The following is a 21,345-nucleotide window of genomic DNA, read 5'->3' as shown; positions in this document are numbered from 1 at the left end:
GGGACTCATAGCTCACTGGAGCCTTGAACTCCTTGGGCTCAAGTGATCTCTCCTTCCTCAGCCTCCTGAGTAGCTGGGGACTACAAACGTGCATCACTACACCTGGCTAATTTTTTTATTTTTTGTAGAGATGGGATCTCATTGTGTTGCCCAGGCCTGTCTCAAACTCCTGACCTCAAGTGATCCTCCCATTTCGGCCTCCCAAAGGCGTGAGCCACTGTGCGCCCAGCCTGACTTAGTACAGCTTTTATGTTTATAGTTAGAACCTCTGAGTCATCAAGAGACGGAGCAATAGATATAATTTATTCCTGCTTAAGAGAATAGGAAATGGCTTAATTACATATTCAGAAGATATTTATCCAAGGGAAGATTTTTTTTTTTTTTTTTTAATCTAAAGGAAAAGCTTTGGTTCTTATAAGAATGGAATGAGGTTCCTTTAACTGGAAAATGGATTTATGTGCTACACTCCACTGTATAGTGATGTTGGATCATTGGGGTATTGCTATAATGTCTTTGGAAGTATGTATACACTGCTTTTTAATTTCTTATTTCAATGATAAATATTCATATTTCTTTAAGCATTATCAAAAATTACTGCTTATCTTAACATATAAAACTGCATTTTCTTTTTAAAAATACACTTTGGTTGTGGGACAAAGTACATACAGAATTCTTCTAAAGCATTTAAGACTAGACTTCATCTGTCCTGAAGCTTAGACTCTGGCTGATGAAACTTGTTGCTCCGTACCAGCGGTGACACATTAAAAGTGGGTCGTGCTGTTGCTATACTTTGAGCCTTAGCTGTGGCTCAGGTGTGGTGTTAGTCACTTGCAGGAGTTTGAGGGGAGGAAAGTGGGGGAACCCAGGCAGTTCTCATGGTGGGACCAAGAAAAGGTGTCTTCTCTGACAGTCCTCAGAAGTCTTCCCTCTCGTGCTATCTTCAGCCTCCCCGTGCACCACCCCACTCTTAAATGCATCAGGTATCTGTTCCTAGTGCCGTATAGTGTGTTCTCGTTGGAAAGGGGCATTGGGGGTAGGCAAAAGCTGGGTAAGGGTTGCACCTAGAAGTCCAACTCTTCTTTTTTAAATTAAAAACTTTCAAAATTTTTAGAATTTCAGAAACAGTACACAAATATATGCAATATAAATGATTTTTCGTGTATAGCAATATATGAAGCACACACTGAAGAATCTTCCTTTTCACCTTTCTTGTAATTCTACTCCCCTTTGCAAAGATAATAACCGACAAATTTAGCATCTATCCTTCCAGACCTTTTTCTTTGTATTTACCTGCTTTTTTCATTAAACAAATGTATTTAATGTCTTTACCTATTTATTAGGCCATGTAGTTCTGTCGTTTTTTTATGGCTGTGTGACATTTCAGGGTGAATTTTCCATGTCTGTGCACGTTTGTTGAGTGCTTGTTCTGTCCAGCCCTGTGCTGAGCCTGCAGACGCACTGGTGTGAGATAGGCAATCTCTGTCCTTACGGAGCCTCGGCTTTAACGTGCAAGGCCAATGTGTTGCTGATTTTATCACACAAATGTAGTTAAAACTATAGCAGGTATTCTGGAGGAAAAGCTTTTAGTGCTGTGAGCCTGTATTAGAGGGGAATCCTTCAGGGTGTAAGTATATCATAATGATTTAAGTAGCATCTTATTGGTGGACCCCATTTTCTATTGCTGCACCACAGTAATTCTTGATGTGATCTTTTATATTGTAGGATTGAGTCCATATGATAAGTTTCTACTAGTGAAGTGTATGCATTTCAAATTTTGATAAATATGGCCACATTGTTCTCCAAAAAAGTTGTGTCAGTTTTCACTGGGAAATAAAGTTTTAAATTATTTTAAAACAGGATTCAATATATAAGGTTTGGCTGGGTGGCAGTTTGGCTGTCATCTTAGCGCTTTGGGAGGCAAGACATGGGAGGATCGCTTGAGTCCAGGAGTTTGAGACCAGTCTGAACAACATAGCGAGACCTCATCACTACAAAGTATAAAAATAAAAAATTAACCAGGTGTGGTGGCGTGTATTGTAGTCCCAGCTACTTGGGAGGCTGAAGCAGGAGGATCACTTGAGCCTGGGAGTTTGAGGTTGCTGGGAGCTATGATGATGCCATTGCACTCTAGCCAAGGGCGACATAGCAAGACCCTTCCTAAACAAGCAGACAAACAAAAGGCCACAAAAAGCCCTGACAATATATAGGGTTCATTCTCTCTGTCTTTTACCTTGTAGGAAGGAAGAGGAGGAGCGAAGGCGGCGTGAAGAGGAAGAAAGAGAGCGTCTGCAAAAGGAGGAAGAGAAACGTAGGCGAGAAGAGGAGGAAAGGCTTAGACGGGAGGAAGAAGAAAGGAGGCGAATAGAAGAAGAGAGGCTTCGGCTGGAGCAACAAAAGTAAGCTTGGATGGCTTGTATTTAAAAATGAGAAAAGGACCACCATACTGTTGTGACTTCGCTTTTTACCGTTGTGTGCCTTAGAATAGTTCTGTGATTTGTGTGACAGGGAGGTAGAATGAGCTACTTGCCATTTTTACCAATGATCTGTTACCAAAGAGGGCCTTACCGTAACAGACTGTCAGTTAGTTGTAAAAAGAGGAATGTATTGGATGGATTTGGGATTTGCTTGTAGAACCCAGGGACTGGAAGCAGGAGCGGAGGTTTCTCAGGTACTCTCTTTGTCTCTTGTCTTTGCTTCTCTGAGCTTATGTCTCTGCTTTGTTCCTCCTGCTCTCTGTAGATTGTCACTGCCTGCTTTGGCATATGCAGGGCTATCCCAGCCTGGATTTATGTGGTCTGTTTTCATGCATCTGATGGAGACTGGCTGGAATCTATGAGACCCAGTTACAAATACCCAGGACAGAGAATCTCGTTGGCCCAGTCTGTGTCAGCTGTCCGTTCGTGGTCCCTAGTACAGGACTTGGAGGCTGAGACTGTTTCAGATTCAGTGGGGGCTATAAGAGCTGCTGTCTCAGTAGGGACTGACCAGCTCTGCACGAGGGAGCAGTGGGTACAAGAAGGCAGTGATTGACACCCATGAAACACACAGGGAACAAGATCTGCTGTTCTAGGGGTGGCACAGTTTACAGGTTAAGCTGGAGAACGTGAGGGACCGTTGATTTCTCCTCTTTATTTCTGGGTAGTTCTTCAGTAAAAGCTTCATCCCTAGCCTCATACTAATCCAGGGCCTCATTCAGTTGTGGAGAGAGACTTCGAATGCTGCTCTTGTCGGGGGTGGGGAGGGAGGGTGTCCTGGGTGGACCCAGTTGTCATGCTGTATTGAGGAGCTTGTGAGCTTCTGCTTCGTTATCTATTTATTAATAGATGGCTTTGGGGTCTTTGTTAAGTTGGTCACATAACTGAGTTAAGAAACGTGGTTTATCTAGAAAACAAAATAAAAGAGCATTATAATAGCTTACAGAAATTAGTATGTCTAAACCAAATATGCCCAGATAATATTTTCAGTATTTCTTCTTTAAGGCAGACTGTAAATTAAATGCCGTGGACCTTCAAATTTTTACTGACTTTATTTATACTTACCAGGGACACCCATAACATCTTTTAACTATTCTTCTGCCTCTTAATGTTTTTCTTGTGTTTAGGTAGAGAAGCCATAGCCAACAGTTAAGTAAATGCCTCATGCCTGCCGTAGATAACAGTCTGTTCTCTCACAGCATCGTGGCTAATTAGTATAGCTCTGGACCCAGACCGCCCGGATTTGAATCCTGGCTCTCGCGTGCACTAGTGGTGTAACCTTGGGCGAGTTACTGAACCCTGTGAACCTCATGGGGCTGTTGTGAGCTCTAAGGGGGTTAGTACATGTAAGCACTTTGAACGCTGCATGGCGCAGAGCAAGGGCACAATAAGTATTAGCAATTATCATGGTGCTGGTGATGACGATGACCGTATGCTTATTCTCCATCCCAAATTTTCCATGAAAAACCTAAGTAAAAATTAGCAGCCAGATTTATTTTCTTAAATCTTGCTTCTGGGTCTGGGACACATGCTGATTGGTATACATTATTAGCTTAGTCATTTTTAAGAATTACACACTATCAAAATGAGTGATAAGGACATTGTATTTTGTCATGAACAATCTCCTGCAGTCAGACTAGTGTATATATTTTTAATGTTTCTAGGCAGCAGATAATGGCAGCCTTAAACTCCCAGACTGCAGTGCAGTTCCAGCAGTACGCAGCCCAGCAGTACCCAGGGAACTACGAGCAGCAGCAGATTCTCATCCGCCAGTTGCAGGAGCAGCACTATCAGCAGTATATGCAGCAGTTGTATCAAGTCCAGCTTGCGCAGCAACAGGTACGACAGACAACCCCAGAACTCAGCCTTAGAGAGGGTTTTCAGTTTCATTGGAACCCAAGGTTTTTTTTAACATCTGCCAATGAATTTTGCATTAGATAGCCTCTGAGATACAAAGTAACTTTTAGGTGATCCTTTAGGCAAACCGTAGAATGGCACTAGCAATTATGAGAGAAAATACAATATTGAAGCAACAGATGCTGTTACGTTGTCATAAAGGTCTTTGGGAGTCAAATAGGCCCACTGTCTTTACAGTAAGCCCGGCATGGACCCTACCAGTGGCCCTGGAACCATGAGGATCTGGGTAACTGGCCTTAGTTCAAGGACGTCCTTCAGGCAGTGCACTGTCAAAGGCCCGGACAGCTTCTGAGCGGGGAACTCCCCTCCCCTAGGCCATGGGCTAGTTCTGCAGAGCTAGATTGAGCCCCTTTGCCTTTTGTGGTAGGCACCAAAGCCAGGCAGTGCTCATGACAGCGCAGTGGCAGTCCTCCTCCAAATCCCTGCCCCACATAGCTGGCTTCCACGTGGGAGAAGGTGACTGAGGTGAAAGAGCATGGGACTGGGGGTCTGGTAACACTTGGATTCTGTCTTGGCTTTGCCATTGCCTTGTTTGATCTCAGAAAAGCTATTACTGCTCTGACTTTGCTAGCTTGTCTCCCCGTCTATAAGCACAGAATATAAAATCAAGTGCTGTCCTGTTAGCGTCACAGGACTGTCAGAGGAATAAACTGAGGACGTACTTACCCTGTGAGAGTGTTTTGTACATACGGAAGGTACACTGATTTTACACTCACTTTTTATATCTTGTGGAGGTATAAAATGCCTCCTTAAATGTAACCTATCCGAGTTAACTTAATTTTCGCTTATAAAGCAGTTAACACCTGTCAGAAAATCTGAGTGAAGAAAAGTGTTACACTATAGTTCCTCAGCATTTCCTGTTACATGAAGTAATCTATTATTTTTGCCAAACTCTCTGAGTTCCTTGAAAGTATATATCCTTAGCTGAAATACCTCTTGCCCTGAGTTCTTGGCATCAGTGAGAAGTTAAAAAGCACCGCAGGTTTTGTGTAATCCAAGAGAGGAGGAAAAGATGCCAAACTAGAGTTTATTAAACTAGAGTTTATTCAAGATGATAAGTGGTGTTTTTGAGGGATTTATTCTCTGTCCTCGGAAGCCTGTTTCTACTTGAGCATATCATTTCCCTTTTTCTGCTTCTTTAATAGGCAGGAGTAAAATCTATAATGTTTTAATAGCGTAGCCCGTACACAGTGTCCTGTTTATAGGTTGCGGTCACTTAATGAGAAGAAAGTCAGGAAGGGCGAAACCATGAATTTTTGAAATGGAATTAGAATGCCATAATTGAGATTAGAGTGATCAAAGTCAGTCTATCAGATTGATCGGTTGCCTCTGGGAAGAGAGAAGGAAAGGGAATAGGGAAGGAACAAAGGGAACGTCACACCTGTGAAGTATTAATTTTTATATAAATACTGAGCAAAATGACAAAATGGGCATACTTGTTAATTTTCAGATGTAGTTACATGGGTGGGTGTTTGCTACGTTAAGTGCTTTTTAAAAACTTTCTAAAGTATAGAAAAGGGAGTATGTAAATAAGTGATTGCAGTCTATTGTGTGCAATACAGTGGATTCCTGGGCAGTGGGATCTCAGAGAGGGGAGCTCATTCTGCTGGAGCCTTTCGGGAAAGGCTCGGCAGAGAGGACCCGTCTGAGCAGGGCTTACTGATCATCAGCAAGATGCTTTTTTGCTTTCCTGTCATGCAGTGAATGTTCTGAGCATGCTGACTTGTTTTGGTTGTATGCACTTCTTCTGGAAGCTGGTACCCTTTCTAGAAAACTAATACAGAAATTACTGAAAATCTAGGCCTTGGAGAAGTAAAATCTCAGGTGTGTGACGAGCATATACTAGCAGCAGAAAAAGGTGTTGCTGTTCATTTAAGTAATTGGCTTGTAAATGAAACGTGTGTAGAGATGTGCCAAACTATGTCATTATCCCTAAGCCATGATTACAAAGGCTTCCCCCCCTTATTTATTTATTTATTTATTTATTACTGCAGTGAACATATGCTTGCGTGTGACTTGGTGTTTTAGTTAATAGCATTACTTACATGTTATAAATCAATGGGTAAAATCAATTTTACATTTTCACAATGGAATGGCCTATAATAAATGCAAACAACAAAATATAATTACTTGTGATCCTGTAGATGAACCTTACAAAAACAATGTTGAAAGAACCCAGACATAAAAAAAAGCATATACCATATAATCCCTTTATATAAAGTTTAGAAACAGGCAAAGCAAATCTGTAGTGTTACAGTTAGAATGGTTGTAACCCTTGGGGGAGGTGTCTGGAAAGGGGTACAAAGGAGGATTCTGGGATGCAGATAATGTCTTGATCTGAGTGTTGATTCTATGGATATGTTTGACATATGAAAATTGATGAAATTGTATAGTTTATGATTTGTGTACATTTCTATATGTATGTTATAATTCTCCCAAAAGTTACTTAAGTAATACTTAAATATTTCAAGTAGTATCTATCTTGATTTAGGAGGGCAACAGGGCAGTGTCCCAAAGTACTTGTCCTTTGGGTTTTGACTCAGAGGACATTTTGACTTCATATTAATGGATATACATTTTAATCATACTTATGTAAATAGTGACAAATTTTCATTGAGAAAATATTTTTACTTCAAACTTCATTTTATAAGCCTATTTAATTAAATCAGTATTTTATAATATTAACAGTTTTTAATTTAATTGTCATAAATTTTCTGTGATTAATTTATTGATTATTTTTGTCCATATTAAAATAAAATAATTGTCCATATTTGATTGGTTGGTTACTTTGGGGGCTCATATCAGATTTTACCAATTATGGCTTCTGCCTTTGTGAATTTTCTTCTGTGACCATTTGTTTCCACTAAGTTTAATTTTTCTAATTTGAATTTTATCAAGAAGATTTTCTTCTTCCAGCAATTTTAAGAACATATATTACGGTGTTCAATTTTTGCCTTTTTTTTTTTGAGACAGGGTCTCGCTCTGTCACCCAGGCTAGAGTGCAGTGGTATCATTGTAGCTCACTGCAACCTCAAATTCCTGGGCTCAAGCGATCCTTCCACCTCAGCCTCCCGAGTAGCTGGGACTACAGGCATGCACTACCATGCTTGGCCTAATTTTTGCCTTTAATAGTTTTATTTGGGGTTGATTATTTCTATCTACTTTAACTTTTCCTCTTAGTTTTTCTCGTGATTCTCAGATCACAAAAATGTGATCAGTTACAGTTTCTCATCCACATTAATTTTTATCATTTTTAGCTATCAGTTTGATATTGTGCTGTTCATTATAGATAAGATAAAACCTTATAAAAGTTTATTAGTGGCCAGGTGCGATGGCTCATGCCTGTAATCCTAGCATTCCAGGAGGCTGAGGTGGGAGGATCACTTCAGGCCAGGGGCTTGAGACCAGCCTGATCATAAGTGAGACTCGCGGTCTCTACAAAAATAGAAAAAATTAGCCGGATGTGGTGGTGCACGCCTGTAGTCCCAGGTACTTGGGAGGCTGAGGCAGGAGGATCGCTTGAGCCCAGGAGTTTGAGGTTGCAGTGAGCTATGATGACACCACTGCCCTGTAGCTGGGGTGAAAGAGTGAGACTCTGTCTCAAAAACAAAAACAAACAAAAAAAAAAGTTTATTAGTGATTTCTTAGAGCAGAGTACTTTGGTAGGGCAAAAGCCTGTGGTCAGAATGCACTCCAGGGCAAATGTCCCATTTATTCGCCTTCCTGGTCAGTGTGTCTTCACTTTTTCTCGACTTGTAGGCAGCATTACAGAAACAACAGGAAGTGGTAGTGGCTGGGGCGTCTTTGCCTGCGTCATCAAAAGTGAATGCGACTGCGCCAAGTGATATGATGTCAGTTAACGGACAGGCCAAAACCCACACTGACAACTCTGAGAAAGAACTTGAACCAGAAGCTGCGGAAGAAGCCCTGGAGAATGGACCAAAAGGTATGGTTTGGTGTCATAGTTCAGACTCCATTAAAAGCAAATTCAGGCCGGGCGCAGTCGCTCACGCCTGTAATCCTAGCACTCTGGGAGGCCGAGGTGGGTGGATCGTTTGAGCTCAGGAGTTCGAGACCAGCCTGAGCAAGAGCGAGACCCCATCTCTACTAAAAATAGAAAGAAATTATATGGACAGCTAAAAATATATATAGAAAAAATTAGCCAGGCATGGTGGCGCATGCCTGTAGTCCCAGCTACTCGGGAGGCTGAGGCAATAGGATCGTTTGAGCCCAGGAGTTTGAGGTTGCTGTGAGCTAGGCTGACGCCACAGCACTCACTCTAGCCCAGGCAACAGAGTGAGACTCTGTCTCAAAAAAAAAAAGCAAATTCACAAGGTCAGGTTAACTAGCTTTTGAGAGTGATTATGTATTTATGAGAGTTAAACACCTTTTTACTTTTTTTAGTCAGAATCTGATGCTTCTGGAGACCCTTAGAATAGTGTAGAAGAGCAAGTCAGATGTCTTTTGGACACTTTTAAGACAAAAGATGTCATTTGTCTTATTATGTACATTGGTTATCTGTTGCTGTGTAACAGATTACACCCAAATTTAGCAGCTTAAACTAACAATAAACATTTATTATGTCACATAGTTTTTGTGGGTCAGGATTTCAGGAGCAGTTTAGCTGGATGGTTCTGGCGTAAGGTCTCTCATGAGTTCGCAGTCAAAATGTTGGCTGGGGCTGTAGTCACATGAGGGCTTGACCGGGACTGGACCATCTGCTTCCAAAATGGTTGTTCCCGCACGTGGCTGGCCGGTTGATGCTGGCTGTTGGCAGGAGGCCTCAGTTCGTTGCCCCATGGAACTTCTCCATAGGGTTAGTTGAATGTTCTCACACACACTGGTTGGCTTCCCTGCGAGCACGTGATCCAAAAGAGAATAAGGCAGAAGTGGCAGTGCCTTTTATGCCAAAGCCAAAGCACTGACCTTGTAAGTAATACATTAGCACTTCCGCGATATTCTGTTGGTCACACATAGCAACCCCGATACCTTTTGGGCGTTGAACCTCCCAAGTGCATGAAGACTTGGAAGTCAGGGTCACTGGGGCCATCTTGGAAGCTGGCTACCATATATTACTGTATTTTTTGAGACCAAAGGACCATGTTGCCTAGAAGATAGCTTTGACTTTTCATAGCTCTACTAGCTTCCCATGAGCAGCTCATTCATTCCTTCAACAATTGGGTGAAGGTTTTTTGAATTCGGGGTATAGTGGTGAGGCAAAATAAACACAAAAAAGGTAAACTGTAGCAGTAACTATACAGTAAGTACTACAGTGGAGAGAGAGGTACACTACAGTTTGAGAACATGTGTTATGGGGGGTGTGACCTAGTCAGAGAGGTCACCAGAGGCTTTCCTGAGGAAGGGACAATCGAGCTGAGAACTGAGGCAGGAGTTAGGAGTTAACTAAGTAAGGAGGAAGAAAAGAGCATTTCAGTGACAGTGGTCAGTGACAAGTAACAGAAAATGGCTTCAGAAAAGACCTTGAAATCCCTTGGTTTACTGCCCCCAAACTTTCTTATCAAGGGTTTATACCAGTATTTTTAAATGAGAGAAAATCTTTTATCAAAGTCTCTATAATTAACTCTGGAAGAGTTGGGTAGTTCAGTGCATGTAGATAATGCTGAGTAACAAGACTTTACCCCTTTTTCTCAGTCCCTAGTGGTTCTAATCCTGTCCAGATTTTTCTGTTTCTTTGAGCTCGTTTAGAATAACCCCTAGAAATGTGGGATTCTCAGAGGTCAAGACTTTTTTCCAACAGATAGACTGAAGTGAAAGCCCAGTTTTCTTTGTTCATATCCAGAAGAGTAATTTATTCTTAGGTCCAGATCTCTCTTCTTTGCCAGAATGTTTCTGTAGCTCCAGTCAGGGAGTTTCCAAAGTCACTCTTAAATCCTGTTTATAATTAGAGTATTGAAAAAAATGACTTCAAAGATTGAGGATCGGCCGGGCGCGGTGGCTCATGCCTGTAATCCTAGCACTCTGGGAGGCCGAGGCGGGAGGATCGCTCGAGGTTAGGAGTTCGAGCCTAGCCTGAGCAAGAGCAAGACCCTGTCTCTACTAAAAAAAATAAAAAGAAATTAGCTGGACAACTAAAAATATATAGAAAAAATGAGCCAGGCATGGTGGCGCATGCCTGTAGTCCCAGCTACTCGGGAGGCTGAGGCAGGATGATCGCTTGAGCCCAGGAGTCTGAGGTTGCTGTGAGCTAGGCTGACGCCATGGCACGCTAGCCCAGGCAACAGAGCAAGACTCTGTCTCAAAAAAAAAAACAATGAGGATCACATTTGTTACTTGAAGTAGTATGATGACCCCTGAGTACCTGTGGCATTGTTAAATTTAGTAATCTGGAGAAACTCATGGGGAGGCTTTTATATTCCCCCAACTCCCTGATCTGAGTGAGCTAGACCATGTCGTGCTTGGTGCCTGACTGCAGCTAGACGGGTGGTGCTGTGTGAATATTGCTGCCTGCAGGGTGAAGGCTCCTTCAGTCTAGCTTTTGTAATTCCTGTTGTCTTTAGAATCTCTTCCAGTAATAGCAGCTCCATCCATGTGGACGAGACCCCAGATCAAAGACTTTAAAGAGAAGATTCGGCAGGATGCAGATTCTGTGATCACAGTGGGCCGAGGAGAAGTGGTCACTGTTCGAGTACCCACCCACGAAGAAGGATCCTATCTCTTTTGGGAATTTGCTACAGACAGTTATGACATTGGGTTTGGGGTGTATTTTGAATGGACAGACTCTCCAAACACTGCTGTCAGCGTGCACGTCAGTGAGTCCAGCGATGACGACGAGGAGGAGGAAGGTAGACCCATTGGTCTGTATTCAGTAGCTGCTGGGTTCTGTGGTGGCGAAAGTGGTGCATGGGTCAGACATACCTGAAGCCGTATGCTTCCCGATTAGCGCTTCCTGGTCAGGGAACAGCCTCTTCACTAGTGGGACCTTGAGCTGAAAAGGTTGGAGGAGACGCCAGCCTCCTATAGGGGGATTGGGACCTGAACCTGAATTTTTCTGGATGCCAGGAAAGTCTGTCTGGCAGTTTGTCATTTTACCTCTTTCTGAATACCATTTTAGTTCCAGCCTTTTGTGTGGAAAAGCCAGATACGCAAGATAATTTTGAAAAATTTTAAAGGAACATGTGAGAGTTCCTGTTAACCCTGGAATTTATTTAAATTTATGTTTCTGATATTAGCTTTTTAGGTCATTATTCTAAGATTTTTTTCTTATGTAAATACAGAAACTCACCAGAACATTCCACCTAAAGAAATTTCAATTATTCCTCCCTTTGGAAATCTCTATTTTACTAGAGTGGAATTTTTTATTGTCTCTGAATAAGTAGACAAAATTGGGTGTTTTCAAGTTCAGTCTAAACTATCCTGACCTAGGAAGTAGGTTATAAAATGTACTGCTTGTGAAGAAGATGGTCTTCTTAATTTTATTACCCAGAAAAGTTACAACTTGAGGCTTTTATGCACACCTACTTAGCACTTAAAGTTTGTTGACTTGACTGAGAATGATACGAAGGAGGCCTGATGGTGAGAACAGAAAAGGACCCTCTCTCAGTTTTTCAGGACTAACTGACCGTTCAGGTGACTCGGAGATAGACTGCTTGTTCTTGAAGCGCGTTGTTAATGTTGTTTTATAGGGATTGTACTGGGATAAATGTAAAGAGGTGTTGTCGGAAGTGCATGGAGCGAGCCTAAAAGTTCGCTCAACTTTTGAGGCACAGAGTTGCTCGATCATATTCCCAACCGTGCCCCACTCTGGGCCCTCTGGGGTCACGTGTAGAAACACACACCGCAGGTATGCCGTGGCCCTTCTTGAAATTAAGTTTAATTTAGTGTTCAATTTAACAGTTAATATTTAATTTAATGCCAGGGAGTTTTTCAGCTCCAAAGATAATTTTTATTCTGTACCACCATCTACACGAACCGTCAGGGTGTCCCAGAACTTGCAGTTCATCTTGCAGGTGACTCAGCCCAGAAGCAGATCTGCAACCCCTCGATGCCCTGCAGGTCCACGGTGGAGCTGGGAGACGTGGAAGCACGAGCCGCTTCGTCTTCTGTGGTGTTTTGCTTTTAGCCGTCGTTATTCCCGAGTCCCAGCAGCAAAGGAAAGCAGTGCCCGTAAATACTATTTACTGACCAGAAAGAAAAAATAGGAAAGTGAAAAAAACCAGGAGGAAGTGAGAGAAAGGGACCTGAGCAGATGGGCCAGGTGCTACCACTGTTGTCTCATGTGCCCCTCAGCAACATTGGGACCAGGGCTAAGCCCTGCGCTGGCCTTTCTGACGCATCACAGGGACTCATTAAATCAGACTGTTAGCAGATGTCTGGGGGAAAGTGTGTGTGTGTGTGTGTGTGTGTGTGTGTGCGCGCGCGTGCAGAAATTACTGTACTTATAAAAAGAGTTTTGTGAGAAGTATAGAAGAAATCTCTGTTCAGAAGTCAGTTGCAGTGATACATTTCTCCTGGCTTGCCTGCTAGAGAGCTTCTTTCTAAAAGTAGGTTACTTCCTAGTCTGAGCCCTCAGCTGATGATAGTTTTGGGGTTACTGATGTTGAAACTAGCATTGGTGAAGATGGCTAAGGTAGCTCTAACGTGTGTCCCTCAAATGGAAGATGGCATTGCCTACCCGCCCTTGCACCATTCCTCATCATAAAGCACTTTGCAGCTAAAACTAATCCATTAAAATCCATTAAAACCTGTGTATCAACAGGAATAACAGTGAGGGTTTATTGCTCCCAAGAATTGCTTGCTAAGAGTGAGCATAACTTTGTCCTATGTGAAGATTTGGCTCATAAACTGCATTTGTCCATAGGCCTTAGGAGGTTACTGTGCCATGAGGTCTTATCCACCATGATGGGCACTTTGTGGGGAGTCCTTTTTGGCTTGACTGCAGATGAAAAAGAGTGTTTTTTTGTTGTTGTTTGCTGGTTTGGTTTTTCCCCCTTAGGTCTTGAAAGGTAGACAGAGGAGCTTGCTTTCTCCGAAGCAGCATGTGCAGCCGTCCCTCCCCCTGCCTCAGTTCTCCGCTTGCTTTATGCTTTCCAGCTCCCAAGTCTTTCCTTAAATGGAAGAAATGTGCATTTTCCATCTATCCCAGTAATCTTTAATTTTGTAGATTTTGAACAAAATTTGGTCTTATTAATGGACCACTCTGTTTCTTAGATATCGATAATCGTGTACATTTTGAACCTGTGTTATGTGTACATGAAAGATGCTCACTTGTAAGTATCGCTGTGGTAAAGCAAATCTGATTTGGACCTACTTTTATAAGAGTGTCATCTGCTTTCGTTTTCTTTTTTTTTGGTAAACTTTTAATTTTAGAATAGTTTTAATAGAGAAGTTGCAAAGATAGTACGAAGAGTACCTGTATACCAGGCATGCAGTTTCCTCTATTGTTAACATCTTACATTGTACTATGGAACATTCACCACAACTGATGAACCCATATGGATACATTATTATTACCTGAAGGCCATATTTATTCAGATTGTCTTCATTTTTACCTAATGTTCCAGGATCTAATCCAGGATGCCACATTGTAGGTAGTCGTTGTGTCTCTTTAAACACCTCTAAACTGTGAGTTTCTCAGACTTTCCTTGTTTTAAATTGCTTTATTATTTTTTTGTTTTGTTTTGTTTTTGTTTTTTTAGTCTGACTAAGCTTTGGTTATGACCTTGTTATAAATTGCAGATGGTGGCACTGACAGACGTCACCCAGTTAACTCATGGTGCCAGCATTCACTCTGCCATGTTATAAAACTTAAAGTCTTTTATCTTCTGTGCTGAATAGTCCTTTGACCTGTTTTCCTTGAGGTTTTTTATATTTAATATGTTAAACTGAGACTTTTAAGCTGGTTCATAATTTTCTCATTCCTGTAGGTTTCTAGGGGGTTTTTTTCCTCCTAACTTCATATCCTTACAGTTCAGAAAACTACTTACTGGGGCAAATCTATAATCAGAGGTTGGGTTTTTTTTTTTTTTTTTTTTGCCACTTGGATCATTTCCGGGTTAAATAGGCATGGTGAAAATAATTGAATTTTCCGGGTGTCTCTGAAACCTCTTTACCGTGGTTTTTTCATTTTACTCTTTACATTTTTAAGATATACAGAAAGTACTAGTCCTCATAAGTGACATTCTCCTCTTCCTAAAATGGAGAAGACTCTCATATTATTGAGAAGGAGGAGGATGAGAGAGAGCACCATGTTCCTTGTTCTTAGATGAATGAGATTCCTCCTTTTGGGGAGGAATTAGAAATTGAGTGGAGATGGAAGGGGGAAATGGAGTCCAGAAACAGGAGCAGTGGTCAGAGCACGGAGAGGGATGGGGATGCTGACTGTTCCCACAGCAGATGTTCACCACTGGGCTCCAGGGCCCAGAACGGTGCTTGGGACGTCGCAGACGCTCGGGTATTTGAAAGAATGTGTGCTCACGTGCCCATAACTTGTAGAATGGTTCAACAGAATTCGTAACGAGCCATTGTTCAAAGAAAGGATAGAGTTTAATTGCTTGATGCAAAAGTGCTTTTCCTGGATCATTGACTTGTCTCTGTTCTCTCTCACAGAAAACATTAGTTGTGAAGAGAAAGCCAAAAAGAACGCCAACAAGCCTCTGCTGGATGAGATTGTGCCTGTGTATCGACGGGACTGTCATGAGGAAGTGTACGCTGGCAGCCACCAGTATCCAGGGCGAGGAGTCTATCTCCTCAAGTTTGACAACTCCTACTCTTTGTGGAGGTCGAAATCAGTCTACTACAGAGTCTATTATACTAGATAAAGATGTTGTTGCGAAGTCTGGAGTCTAGGGTTGGGCAGAAGATGGCATTTAATTTGGAAATTTCTTTTGACTTGTGTGGAGCATTGGAGTCAGTGTTCACTTACCGATTTTGGTCTGATGGTTTGTAAACTCTTGTTGGGAATCAGAATTTCCTTGAAACTCTTTAGCATTAATACTTCGGGGTTAAAAAGGATTCCTCAGACTCATCCAGCCCTTGGTTGCTGACCAACAGAGTCACTAGTGGATGCCGAAGTCACATGAGCTACGTGTTAAATATTTAAAGTCTCCGAAATAAAACATCCCAACGTTGACCTTTCCTGGCTGATGGTTAGTCCATTGCTGCCTCCTCCATATGTTCTGTGAGAGCCCATAGACACGGTGCCCTCTCGTTTGAGATCCTTACGTTTAACAGTCTACGTCAGGTGCAGCTGGCTTTGATTGAAGGTCCTAACTTTTAAAAGTTAAAAACTCAAGACCTCACAGATTATAATAGAAAAAGAAATTGCCTCAATTTGATCTTGTTCAAGTGACCTTGATTGGTTTTGCTTTAGGTGCAGCTGTTTAGTTTAGAGTTGTATCACAGAGAATTACTTTCAGAGATAATCTTAAACTAGAATTGCAAACCCAATTGACAACTGAAGTATCAAGATACGTAGAACACGTCAGACATCCTCCGAGAGCCTCCACAAACTTTCAGTCCTCCTCTCTTTATTTGGTATTCATGTCACTAGTAACAAAATAAAATTAATTAGTTTTTGTTTTGATTTGGCTTCCTAGAGCATCTCAAATTGAAACTTTTCTGCACAAAGAAGAATACAGTTAGAGGTTTTATTAAACTCAAACTGGCACCTACTGAATTAAAATAAAATACATAAAATCATTTAAATGTAATTCAGTGTATGGGAAATAACATTGCACTAATATGGAATCACTGCCAGGGATGGTCCGTTTTCTTTTAATTTGTTACTACTTAGGCACAAACCCTACATGATTCCAGTTTGGAATTGCTAATTAAAGAGAATTGGAAATGCACATGCCCATGCTTAAATTTTATAGCTTTAATCTGTATTATGTCTTTATTAATGGAAAGAGGTAGACCTCTGTTTTCTTTACTGAAAACAAATATGGATTAATTGCCTCAAATTTGTGTAAGTGATTGGCTAGTCTAGAGATTCTTGTTTCCAGATGGGAGGGTGGTCCAGATAGCAAATGACAAAGATGGCAATATACACTTAATGTTGTTATTATATGTTGTTACTGAAATACTTAGATTTTTAAAATTTCAAATCATAAATCACTTCTCGTAGGAGGGTTTCCATTGATTAGCTGCAGTATATACAATTCACTACATAACGGGGTGTTTGAGTTTTTTGTGTGCTGCATTTCTTTCTGTTTTTTAATACCTGGTTTTATACGTACCTAACTCTGTTCTTTTTTGGTTGTTCTGAAACTGGATTATTTTCTCTGAAGCAGTGCTTAATTTGTGTTTTTAAATTTCGTTTGAGAAGCAGTCCCAGCTCATAAGTATCCATACTGTTATATCCGGAACCTTTGTCCGGCTGTCCGTCAGCTCTCCTGTACACTCGGGATAGAAACCACGGAGTTAGGCACTTCCTGGCTTTTTTTTTTTTTTTTTAATGAGAAAAATACTGTATTTAAAAATGTAAAATAAACTTTTAAAAAGCAGGCACTAATATATATTTCTTCCAGCCCTTGATTACGAATTTGTCCTTGCACATGTTAAGGTGAATTATCTTCTAAAATGTCGTCGTTCTCGGGAGCGGTGTGCGTCACTTCAGTAGCGGCGGTTCCTGTCGGGTGTTCACGTCAGAACATTTTTGGTTTTAAACTTTTTTATTGCCTTCGGCGGTTGATTAGTACAGTACAAGTGCGATTTCAAAAAACTCCTGAAAATAATATATTTAATCAATTAAAATGTTTATCTGTACCTTGTTGATGTTTCATTAATATAGTTACTCTCTGAAGCGTTAGTACAATATTCCATCCTTTGGGTAGGACAAGAAGGTACGTTTTAGATTTTTTGTTTTAAAAGGCTCTAGTTGAAGATCAGCAAGAAACTCTTTCTGGCTGATTAGTTTTCCTACGAATTACCCTGCTGAGTTAAAAATACATTAAAATATTTCCAGGCTTGTTTTTTGTTACCTTGGGATTTTGTTTTTTTTTTTTTTTTTTTTTTCAAGAGACAGGGTCTCCCTCTCACCCAGGCTGGAGTGCAGTGACGAGATCATGGCTCACCGCAGCCTCAAACTCCTGGGCTCAAGCGATCCTCCTGCCTCAGCCTCCCAAACAGCTGGGACTTAAGGCGCGTGCCACCACACCCAGCTAATTTAAAAATTTTTTTTTTTTGTAGAGATGGGGTCTCTGCCATGTTACCCACGCTGGTCTCAAACTACAGGGCTCAAGCAGTCTTCCTGTCCTGGCCCCCCAAAGTGCTGGGATTACAGGAATGAGGCACTGCACCTGGCCCCAGACTTTTTAATGCAAGGAAAATGACTGACTTTTCTTACTGAAAACAGCTGGGTTATACAATGGTTTGCCTACACCACCGTGTGTGTAGTGTGTTCCGGGAAGTACGCGGAGCCAGCGTATTTTACAGTCGCTCCTCCGGGGTGCTCGGAGCTTGGCGATGGCAGAGCAGCTGTGTGGATGTGGACGGTCAGGACACGGCTGCTAAGAAGGACCCCTCTGAGACGCAGAGTGGCCGGGTGTTCAGTTTTGTTCTCTTTCGAAATCTGGAGACGGAATGAGGTCATCATCTCAGTATTTCTGCCGTGCGGGGCGCCCTGAAGAACAGTTAAGGAGAGCGGTTGATGTAAGCACATCTTGGAAACGATGCCGGTGAGTCCTGACCATCTGTCTTACGGAAGAAGAGAGCAACCAGTTCAAATAATAAATGATCACTTACAACTCACTGGGGCTTAGAGTGCAGCAGTCTACAACCAAAACCCGTCTTTGCTTCTGTCCCAGCCTTTGCTCAGCTCAGCACTTCTGTCTGTGCCCTAAAAATGTGTGCGCCTGTACATCTGCTTAGGGTAGAGCAAATCTTAACTTCATTTCCATTCACTGACTTCTCAAAATACGTGTGAGTTGGTGTTAGACTTTTCTTTTTTTGAGACAGAGTCTCGCTCTGTCACCCCAGGTAGTGTGCAGTGGTGTCACTGTAGCTCACTGCAGCCTCAGTCCTACGCTCAAGTGATCTTCCCGCCTCAACCTTCCGAGTAGCTGGGACTGTAGGCTCTCACCACCTCGCCACTCATTTTTCTATTTTTAGTAGAGACGGGGTCTCACTCTTGCATAGGCTGGTCTGGAACTCCTAAGCTCAAGTGATCCTTCCTCCTCGGCCTCCCAGAGTGCTGGGATTAAAGGCATGAGCCACCATGCCCGGCTGGTATTAGACTTTTATCTCACATATATTTGCCCATGAGTCTTCAGTTTTCTTATTTAAAATTTTTTAAGACCAAGGAGATTATTGTCCTCCAGTGCCCTTTGAATTTATCACACTGTCATTTCAAGTGCTTATTTTGCTTGATTCTTCTTGTAATGAAAGGTAGAAGCTGGTCAGTTTGTGGTGTCTGTTTAGGTGTTTGGTCATAGATGTTTTGAATTATGTTGTCAGTTTTATTCATTTTTTTCCTTTATGGCTTTTGCTTATTTCCATTTATATACGCCTGTTTCTTTACTCTGTTCCATTTGTCTGACCATTTATGTGCTAATATCACACTTTTTAAGTTACTATAATTTTATATTTTGATACAAGGTAAATCCTGTTGTTTTGGTAATTTTTCTTACCTGTTTTTATACCTTTCTTTCATATGAATTTTTTTTTTTTTTTTTTGAGACACGGCCTCACTCTGTTTCCTGGAGTAGAGTGCAGTGGCGTCATCACAGCCCACTGCAACCTCCAACACCTGGGCCCAAGCGATCCTCCTGCCTCAGCCTCCCAAGTAGCTGGAACTACAAGTGCACACCATGACACCTAGCTAATTTTTTTATTTTTTGTGGAGACAAGGTCTCGCTAGATTGGTCTCAAACTCCTGGCCTCAAACAATCCTCCTGCCTCATCTTCCCAAAATGCTAGGATTAGGGGCATGAGACACTGTGCCTGGCTCTTCCATATGAATTTAATTAGTTTGTCACATTTCATGAAAAATCTTAATGAGATTTATGTTGGAATATTGCACTGAATGTACAGATGAATTGTGGAGATGCATGATTTTTAATGTGAGCTTAGATTGCATTTTTAAAAGATTGATAGTTCTTTATTCTTAAATGGTATCTTCAGTGCAAGAGATGGAAGGTACAGCCTTTAAGTGGTCCTTCCTGCCTTTATTAATTAGCATAGTGGATGATCTGGGGCAACAGGGACTCAAAAATAAAATGGCTCAAATAAGACCGTTTGCTTTCACGTACAGGCCACAGGAAACAGGCAGTGCAGGGGCCCAATCTCATTTTGTTGCTCCACCATCCTAAGGGAGGTGGTGTTTTTGTACTCGTGGTTAGAAGCTGGCTTGCGGGGGTCTCGTTCCCATTTCAACCCAGGTAGGCAATCAGGGGTGCGGGGACCCGTGCCCAGTGTTTAGGGGAAAAGCCTCACCTTTGTTCACGTCCCGTCATTCCACCAGCAAGTACTTGCTGCGGAGCCCGCCCCAGCCGCAGTGTGTCCACCTGGGCAGTCAGCCGAGCATCCGGCCACAGCGCAGAGAAGGGTAAGTGTCTGTTACGAAGAAGCAGATTGTAGTTCACGGTGAGCAGGCTGCCTTCATCAGGTGAGTTTCAAAATGCGTAACTTTCATTGATCTTTTTTTTTACCTTTATTAAAGCCATACACATGTACTCTAAAAACTTTAGACAGTATATATAGTTGAAAAGAATAAAATCATAAGCCTACCACTAAGAGGTAACAGTTATTACCATTTTGGAAACTTTTCTTCCTGGCCTTTTTTTCCGATTTTCAGTTATGATGCAATTCGAAATTATGATGCAATGCGAGCATACGGAGAAGTGTAGAGCGTGAGTGAGTACTCGTGTACCACCTACATGGGTCACGTTCGCCATTTTACCTGTTCTGCCTCAGCTCTTGTCTAAGTAATAAAGCATTAGTGAAAGAGTTTGAGCCCTGTGTACCTTTTCCAACTACCATCCCCCTTTCTTCCTCCCAAACATAACCATTTTCCTGATTTTGATGCTTATCATTCCATGGGGTTTTTATGACACATTTATGTTGCTGTGAAAAGTAAATAGTATGGTTTTGTAAAGTGCTTTTGATTTTTGTATAAAATGATTTCATTTAACAGTTGTTGATTTGCAATTTAATTCCATTGTTTCGATTCTTTTAAATTTATTGGGGGACTTGTTTTATGTCCTAGAATGGTCTCTCTCAGTTGACGTTCTGTGTTCACTTGAATAGAATATATAGTCTGGGTGGAAAGTTCTATAAATGTGAAGCAAGTCAAGTTGGTTGGTGGTGGTCTTAGGGTCTACCTGTTTTATCAATTACCAACAGAGGAGTTTTGAATTCTTTAGTTTATGGGTTTGTCTCTTTCTCCTCTTTTTTCCTTTCTTTTTTTTTTTGGCAATTTTTGCTTCATTTATTTTGAAGCTTCCTGTTGAGTATATACGTATTTATGATTGTTGTGTCTTCTTGATTAATTGGCCCCTTTAATATTAATGTATTTTCTCATCCTTAAGTTATATTCCTTGTTCTGAAGTCTATTTCATTTGGTATTAATATTGCCACTCCTGATTTCTTTGGATTAAAGTTTACACGATATATCTTATTCCATCTTTTTACATTTAACTTATCTATGTCTGTATTTAGAGTGGGTTCCTTGTTTGGTCTAGTTTGGTCTTTTTTAAAAAATCCAATCTGATAATCATTTTCTCTTAATTGGCGTGTTTAGACAATTTACATTTAATGTAGTGATTATCGGTATGATTGGATTTGAATATACAGTTTTTTGTTTTTTTTTGTTTTTTTTTTTTTTGTTGAGACAGAGTCTCACTTTGTTGCCCAGGCTAGAGTGAGTGCCGTGGCGTCAGCCTAGCTCACAGCAACCTCAGACTCCTCGGCTTAAGCGATCCTACTGCCTCAGCCTCCCGAGTAGCTGGGACTACAGGCATGCGCCACCATGCCTGGCTAATTTTTTCTATATAGA

The 21,345-nt window shown here is 41.4% G+C and overlaps 1 protein-coding gene and 1 pseudogene across 2 annotated transcripts in view; both read left to right on the top strand.

Annotated features, from left to right (window-relative positions):
* ACBD3 (acyl-CoA binding domain containing 3) overlaps positions 1 to 15,773 on the top strand; it is a 31,248-nt gene extending 15,475 nt beyond the window's left edge. Inside the window, exons 4-8 of one of the 2 annotated variants that reach the window (XM_069484622.1) lie at positions 2,238 to 2,396; positions 4,139 to 4,313; positions 8,151 to 8,337; positions 10,910 to 11,194; positions 14,958 to 15,773. In XM_069484622.1, the coding sequence (XP_069340723.1) occupies positions 2,238 to 2,396; positions 4,139 to 4,313; positions 8,151 to 8,337; positions 10,910 to 11,194; positions 14,958 to 15,169 (1,018 nt within the window). In that variant the 3' untranslated portion in view covers positions 15,170 to 15,773. Of the gene's footprint in view, positions 1 to 2,237; positions 2,397 to 4,138; positions 4,314 to 8,150; positions 8,338 to 10,909; positions 11,207 to 14,957 lie in introns of both variants that reach the window. The other variant, XM_069484621.1, reaches the window with a different exon arrangement.
* Positions 15,172 to 16,321, top strand: LOC138393359 (uncharacterized; annotated as a pseudogene).
* The last annotated feature ends 5,024 nt before the right edge of the window (positions 16,322 to 21,345 follow it).

The sequence above is a fragment of the Eulemur rufifrons genome, chromosome 11 (assembly GCF_041146395.1).
Source record: "Eulemur rufifrons isolate Redbay chromosome 11, OSU_ERuf_1, whole genome shotgun sequence".
Lineage (NCBI taxonomy): Eukaryota > Metazoa > Chordata > Mammalia > Primates > Lemuridae > Eulemur > Eulemur rufifrons.
The sequence above is the reverse complement of the archived record's forward strand: the minus strand, read 5'-3'. Positions and strand labels throughout refer to the sequence as shown.